This window comes from Chelonoidis abingdonii, chromosome 1 (genome assembly GCF_003597395.2).
Source record: "Chelonoidis abingdonii isolate Lonesome George chromosome 1, CheloAbing_2.0, whole genome shotgun sequence".
NCBI classification, from domain to species: Eukaryota; Metazoa; Chordata; order Testudines; family Testudinidae; genus Chelonoidis; species Chelonoidis abingdonii.
In genome coordinates, this window is record NC_133769.1 from 65,898,024 (window position 1) to 65,905,854 (window position 7,831).

Consider the following 7,831-nt stretch of genomic DNA (forward strand, 5'->3'; position numbering starts at 1 on the left):
TGGCAGTGTCCCCCATTTGTGTGATGAAGTAATAAAGAATGCAGGAATAAGAAACACTGACTTTTTAGTGAGATAAAATGAGGGGGAGGCAGTCTCCAGCTGCTATATGGGTCCGGCAGGACAGAATCTTTTCTTTACACATTGAAGGGGGGGTGCTATGAACTCAGCTGGCATTGCTATGATGAGGACGGTTACAGCGTTCTGTGACCACTATACCGAATGACCAAGGGTCATTCTATTTTTACCAGGCCCCCTGGCCGACCTTACCTAGGCCAGCCAGGAGCACTCACGGCTGATGTATAACGATGGAAGAGTCTATGTCATCTCCACCAGGGAGGAGAGGAGAGGATGCTCCTATCTCCACAGCACTGCTCTACCAGCAGATACAGTAGACATAGAAAAAAAGTCAAGAGAACAATTTTTTCCCTTTTCTTTCAGCGGGTGGGGATGGGTTAATTGACAACATAATACTGAAAACCCGCACAATGTGTTTTGACCCTCACGCATTGGAGCTTCAGCAATAAGGCATGAAATGCTTTTCCAGAACTGCGGGGACTGTGGGATAGCTGGAGTCCTCAGTACCCCCTCTCTCCCTCCATGAGCATCCATTTGATTCTTTGGGTTTCTGTTACGCTTGTCACACAGCACTGTGCTGTGGACTCTATCATAGCCTGGATATTTTTTCAAATGCTTTGGCATTTCGTCTTCTATAACAGAGCTGTGATAGAACAGTTTTGTCTCCCCATACAGCGATCAGATCCAGTATCTCCCGTACGGCCCATGCTGGAGCTCTTTTTGGATTTGGGACTGTATCGCCACCCGCGCTGATCAGAGCTCCACGCTGGGCAAACAGGAAACGAAATTCAAAAGTTTGCAGGGCTTTTCCTCTTTACCTGGCCAGTGCATCTGAGTTCGGATTGCTGTCCAGAGTGGTCACAATGGTGCACTGTGGGATACTGCCCGGAGGCCAATACCATCGATTTGCAGCCACACTAACCCTAATCCGATATGGTAATACCGATTTCAGCGCTACTACTCTCGTCGGGGAGGAATACCGAAACCGGTTTAAAGAGCCCTTTATATCGATATAAAGAGCCTCGTTGTGTGGACGAGTGCAGTGTTAAATCGGTTTGAACGTGTAGTGTAGACCAGGCCTCAGAGCGGGCCATTTTAAAGGTGAAGGGTTAGGACCCATAATCTTGTGGCCTCCCTGTTTTCTTCTACACTCAAGATAAATTTTAAAATGAAACCAGTTTTTCTTTTCTTCCTTTTCATTTTTTAAAAAGCCATCAGAGTGAGACATATATAAAATAGCATCAGGTTACAAAGCTTTGAAAATAGGAGACTATGACTTGATCTAATCTCTGGCATTATTAACAATCTTCATATCATTGCCAAATCTTTATATTTTTTTATTTTTCAGACAACCACTAGACATAAAGTACTTGTTATGGAATTTTGTCCATGTGGGAGCTTATACACTGTTTTAGAAGAACCATCTAATGCCTATGGGTTGCCAGAGTCTGAGTTCTTAATTGTGCTGAGAGATGTGGGTATGTGGAATTTAATTTTTTAAACTCTGTCTAATTTGCTTTGTTGCTCAGCAGTTGTTTAGTTTAGTTTGGAATTGGAATATTAAAATTCTTAGTTTGACAATGTAAATGAAATCATATGGATTATAGTATTACTTTTAATCTATATCAACAAATGTAGTTGCATTATAAAGCTATTTATGATTCTTTTTCTAAAAATTAGATTTTTTTAAATGCAAAGATTTTTTTTTTTTTGGTCACACACTGGACTGTCGTCTTGACAGATCATCACAGAATAGATTGAGGGGAGTAATGAAGTCCACTAGTGTCTGCCCCCTATCGCTGCAGGATATCTGGCAATTAAAATACGTCCACTTTATCTGCTCAGTGTTCCAAAGGATGATGGCAAAATTCATTGTCATCTCTTATTTCCTACATTGTAGACATTCCTCTGGGAAGAGAATGAGATCACTAGGGATTATAAACTCTTATCTAAAATAATGGAAGAAAATAGGTTTCAGGAAACGCATTTTTGAGAGCAAGAGGTGCCTTTATATGCTGTTTGAAGAAGAAAAGGCAAAGATGATTAGAATAGAGACAATAGGATATTCTAATCCTAGTAGCAGCAGTGGTCCTTACCCTTCTCCTATGCACACACTGTAAAACAATAGTCTATGAAAGTATATGTTTTTTTTTGGTATTTTAACATGTGTCCTGTCTGTGTTGAGACGTATGTACTAACTGCTGTACAACTCTGTATTTAAGTGGCTGGGATGAATCATCTCAGAGAAAATGGAATAGTGCACCGTGACATCAAACCAGGCAATATAATGCGAGTTATAGGTGAAGATGGTCAGTCTGTTTACAAACTGACAGATTTTGGAGCTGCTAGAGAGTTGGAAGATGACGAACAGTTTGTTTCTCTCTATGGCACAGAAGAATATTTGGTAAGCCATTTAGTTTCTGACTGATGGACTTGTTAAAGCATGGGGTGTTTCTTAGTGAAAAATGAATAGCTGAGAGACAGAACCCCAGTTGGGAACACATTTATCAATGACACATCTAGTCCGGTAGTTACTGTTATAACATCAATCCTACCTTTTGCATCTTTTGTCATGCTAGGCCTCTTATGATCTGGGAACAAGCGTGTTGAGATCATTTCCTGGCCCAGATTCTCCACATTTCATTGGGTGATATAAAGAATTGCAGCATAGATTGATTAGAGCTTCCTTGCCTCTCCCTCTCTGGCTATTTTTAAGTGTTCTCATGAACTGTTTGGATGATGCTGGCTATTGCTCAGATCCACTTTCCTGATATTTTTGTTGACTAAGCAGTGTGCAAGGGCACTGTAACTTGGAATTTCCAGTGTAGTGTTTTAAAGTCAGAGTACTTTAATTCTAAAAAGAGACAAGTAATGGAGCCAGTATAGCTAAAATACTTATATTGAATTTGAAAATAAGTATATTTTTGTGGAAAAACAGAAGGAAAACAGTTGTCCCCTCTGCTTCTGTTTACATGCCCCTCACATGTCAGTGTCCTAATAAATGTTCTCAATGCTCTTTTTCTGTGTTCTTCTCAATGCATTTTCTGAAATAGTCGTTTTTGTAGTGTTTCTCTTCCTCTCCTTTTGTGTGGCTTTTCTCTCCTAATCAGTAATTTCATCTGAATTTTCTTGGCTAAATTCTCTTTACTAGATTTTGAACTTTATTGTAAAAAGAGTGACTGTAAACGGCTACTGGCTCTGGCTGAACAATTTTGCAGTATGTTCTTGAAGCACCTGTTGTGTGAAAAGCTTATGCAAATTGTACAGCAGACGCTAATTTCCCTTTTTGATGAAAGAAATGCTTAGAAAGCTGGTGTAGCCTGCTGTGGTTGCTTGCTTGAGTTTTGGTCCTTTATAATGGTTTACAAAGCAAGTAGTTCTAAGTTTTATCCTTTTTTTCACTTAAGCATCCTGATATGTATGAGCGAGCAGTGTTGAGGAAGGAGCATCAGAAGAAGTATGGAGCAACAGTTGATCTGTGGAGCATAGGAGTGACATTTTATCATGCAGCAACAGGGAGCTTACCATTCCGACCTTTTGAAGGGCCTCGCAGGAACAAGGAAGTGATGTGGGTAATTTAGAGGGAGAGTTCTGTCTGTTCATAAATGAATTCAACCAATAAAAATATCTGTATCAAGAGTTCTGTGCACATGCACATAGCAAACAGTGTAAAAATAATGCAAATGGTAGGTAGATTTCATATTTAGCAAGGCTAGTGCCATGGGAAGATTTCATATTTAATGAGTATCTCATGCAGCACATTAGACCTAGTCATGCAGCAGAGCCTCCAGAATATTGTGACACTATCTTTTGAAGCCTCTTGCCTTCTTTGCTGCACTTGTGGTCCAGTACAATCTGTGACATCTACATTGTGTAATTTTCTTCTGTTATATTCAATTAATTTTGTAGTGTCTAAGATCTTATATTTTCAGTGCTTCAAACTTCTGTTTTAACTAGTAGCTGCCATTTAGGTGTTGTCAAATAACAGCCAGAAATTTGGCCAATTGGGAGTTCTGGCATTGAAGAAAGTATGGGAGCTGTTTTTGGTATCTAGGAGGCAGTGAAGTCTTTTGCTACTGAGGAGGAAATGCATCTTATCATTCCCTCTCCCTTTGCAGACAGAGATTTGGGATAAATTGAAGTTAGAGGCTTAATATTTTAAAATGAAATTTTAGATTCTAGAGTGCAATTATGCAGCAACTTAAAAATCAGTTTTCTGTAACAGTTTATGCAACTGCATGATGAATTATGTACAGGGCCTTACTATCATATATTGTACATCTAATTTTTCAAACAGGCTATGAAGCATGAAAGCAGTTGCCTCTGATGTCAGTTAGCTGTTTGAATCTTCCTTGTCTCTACACCGTGTGTGTGTAAAGTAACATTTTTCCTAGAGCTAAATACAATTTAATGCAGAGTTTTCTCCTTTCACGCTTATTCCTAAATTTTTTGTTCAGAGATGGGAAAAAATTGTGAATGTACAAAATTGTGCCAAAATCTGTGGCTATTTTAATATTAATGTAATGTCTACTAAAACCAAGCTGTATTCCTTTTTTCCCAAATGAACATTTTTGGTAATTTTATGCTATACATTCCCTGGAACGTTGCATGTTCAATCCAGTAAATGTCTGTACTATACGGACATAAAAATCGGACTTTGACATTTTTATTTTTTCCTGGATCCCCTCCCTAATTTTTCTTAGTCCTGAGTCAGCCAAAGGGGCTTCTTCAATTCAGCATAAGGTGTTTCTTTTCATTAATCATTAAGTTTATTATTTCAGCACCCTCTGCCAGTCTGGTGATGAGCCCTGAACATTGTACTCCAACTGAGCAGCAGATTGGACTAAACTCTTGTACTAGCTTTAGAATTTTTAATTTACATTACAAGGTCCCATTAGAGGATCCATTTACTAGATTCGTGCTTGAAGAGAGAGTAATTCAGGATTACATATTTATTTTTGTAATATCTCATAGGTATAAAATTATCACTGGAAAGCCTTCTGGTGCCATATCTGGAGTACAGAAAGCAGAAAATGGACCAATTGAGTGGAGTCGAGATATGCCTATTTCCTGTAGTCTTTCTAAGTAAGCTTATTTGAATTTTTTACCAAATACTGCAGTGCTAGCTGAGTAAGGTTTTTCTCATTATTTTCTCAGTATAAGATGTTTGGGACTCTGGCTGTCTCTGACATTTTTCTTTGAATTTTTAAAATTATGTTCTTTTATGGGCTATGAAATGCCTTTTTCCATTCCATCCAAGTGCTTCTGTAACTATTCATTTACCCAAGAGCACTCAAGAGGTGAAAAAGAATAATATGGCCAAGAACCAGTCTGTGCAGGGAGAGGGAGAATATGCTATTGCACAGGTAGGCATTAGCTCCATCACCACAAGAGAGGATAATTATTACTGGGGATATACTGTAGTTTGTCTAAACCTCAAGTTTAACCTCCATCCTCCTGCCTGAGTGTTCTAAAGGGATTCGAAGAGCTAGAAATTATACGTATGAATTTAATGGATAAAAAGTCAGTAGAAAGAGACTTAAATTCTTCCCCTTCCTCCAGAACACAGTCATCTTTGTAGACTTGATACCTTCCACTTAAATATCCAGTTCTTGATCCCTATAGAGCCTTATGAAAATGTTCCTCCTTGTTGGTATTCCTATATGTAAACTAGGATTTAACATTACAGAATATTATTTGCTCATAGGAACCGTACCAGGCTAATTTGGGCACAAAAGACAATTTTCCCTCGTAAACGTTGCAGTCAAACATTAAAGGAAAAATGAAGATGTTTAAATCAGAATAATCCAGCTCTCAGTATTTTGTGGACTAATGCCCCATTTTAATAGATGCATAAATAAGTAAATGAGACAAAAATATGTAAGTCAATGGGACTGCTCACATTCTTAAAGCTACATGCATGCCTAAGTACCTTGCTGAATCAAGGCCTAATTACTAGGGCTGTTGAGCAATTAAAAAAATTAATCATGATTAATCTTGCGATTAATCACACTGTTAATAATAGAATAACATTGAAATATTTTTGATGTTTTCTACATTTTCAAATATATTGATTTCAATTACAACACAGAATACAAAATGTACTGTGTTCACTTTATTTTTTATTTCAAATATTTGCACTGTAAAAAACAAAAGAAATAGTATTTTTCAATTCACCTGATACAAGTACTATAGTGCAGTCTCTTTATCATGAAAGTTGAACTTACCAATGTAGAATTAGGTACAAAAAAACTGCATTCAAAAATAAAACAATGTAAAATTTTAGAGCCCTCAAGTCCACTTTTTGTTCAATCAATCGCTCAGACAAACAAGTTTGTTTACATTTTCAGGAGATAATGCTGCCCACTTCTCACCTGAAAGTGAGCACAGGCATTCTCATGGCACTGTTGTAGCCAGCGTCGCAAGATATTTACATGCCAGATGTGCAAAAGATTCGTATGTCCCTTCATGCTTCAGCCACCATTCTAGGGGATATGCATCCGTGCTGATAACAGTTTCTGATAGATGACAATCCAAACAGTAGAAGTTAAAAACAATTATCAAGTAGAAGTATGGTTTTTAAGTTGAGGGTGTCCCTCTCACATTCAGATGCAGTTTGAGACTACGGATTTCAAAGAGCTTCACGTAACACTAACACAACCTGATTTTAGCTTTTGAGTGAAGTCTATGCCTCACAGTTAGTTGTTTCATCATTGGGAGCAGTAATTTTTCCCATAAACTCTTGTGAAGAAAATAGAGCTGTCTCCATTAGAACAGGTTGGGAAAGCTGTACATTATTTTTGAAAGTGGTGCAGAGACACCATGTTTAGCCATCTGTTAGAAAACTATTCAGCTATAGGTATGTGGGATGGGATTTTCAAAGCGATTTTAAGAGCACAATATCTGTTTGACTTTAAATGGGATCTGTGCTCCTAAGTCACTTAGACTTTCTTGAAAATTGCAGGTTTGATTTATGGACACATACCAACATGTTGTTAATATTCATCTCGCATTAGCCTGTAATGAAGAACAGGTACAAATTCAAGATACTTAAGATGGCTGCTAGTGCAAGCCACATCAGGAAAATGTTGGGACCAATTGGAGAAGTCATAAGCAAGAGCAACAAAAATGATTACAAGTCTAGAAACATGACCTAGAAGGAAAATACTGAAAAAATTGGAGTGTGATTTAGTTTGGAGAAAAGATACTGGAGAGGGACGATGATAACATTTATTCAAGTACATAAAGGTTTTACAAGGGGAGGGAGAAAAATTGTTCTTTACCTTGAATAGAACAAGAAGCAATGGGCTTAATTCCAACAAGGAGGTTTAGGTTGGACATTGGAAAAACTTCCTTACGTCAGAACGGTTAAGCACTGAAATAAATTGTCTAGGAGGTGTGAATCTCAACACTGGGATTTTAAGAGTAGGTTGGACGAACACCTGTCAGGATGGTTAGATAATACTAAATCCTGCTTGAGTGCAGGATTGATAGATGACTCTCGAGTCTCTTCCAGTTCTATGATTTGGAAACTTCCTGTCAGGTAGTTTAGCACTGGAATAAATTCCTAGGAAGGTTGTGGAATCTCCATCATTGGAAATTTTTAAAGCAGGTTAGACAAACACCTCTCATGGATGTCGATAATACTTAGCCCTGCAATGAGTGCAGGCACTGGACTAGAAGACCTCTCGAGGTCTCTTCCAGTCCTACAACCTATGATTCTATGAAATTCAAGATGATTACTCTTAAAGTGTGC

At 38.0% G+C, this 7,831-nt stretch overlaps 1 protein-coding gene across 3 annotated transcripts in view; it reads left to right on the forward strand.

The window, feature by feature from the left end:
* Positions 1 to 7,831, forward strand: part of TBK1 (TANK binding kinase 1) — a 56,846-nt gene that overhangs the window by 15,142 nt on the left and 33,873 nt on the right. For all 3 annotated transcript variants that reach the window (XM_032775234.2, XM_032775231.2, XM_032775233.2), the window contains exons 4-7: positions 1,424 to 1,553; positions 2,298 to 2,479; positions 3,483 to 3,643; positions 5,050 to 5,160. In XM_032775234.2, coding sequence (XP_032631125.1) covers positions 1,424 to 1,553; positions 2,298 to 2,479; positions 3,483 to 3,643; positions 5,050 to 5,160 — 584 coding nt within the window. The remainder of the gene's footprint in view (positions 1 to 1,423; positions 1,554 to 2,297; positions 2,480 to 3,482; positions 3,644 to 5,049; positions 5,161 to 7,831) is intronic.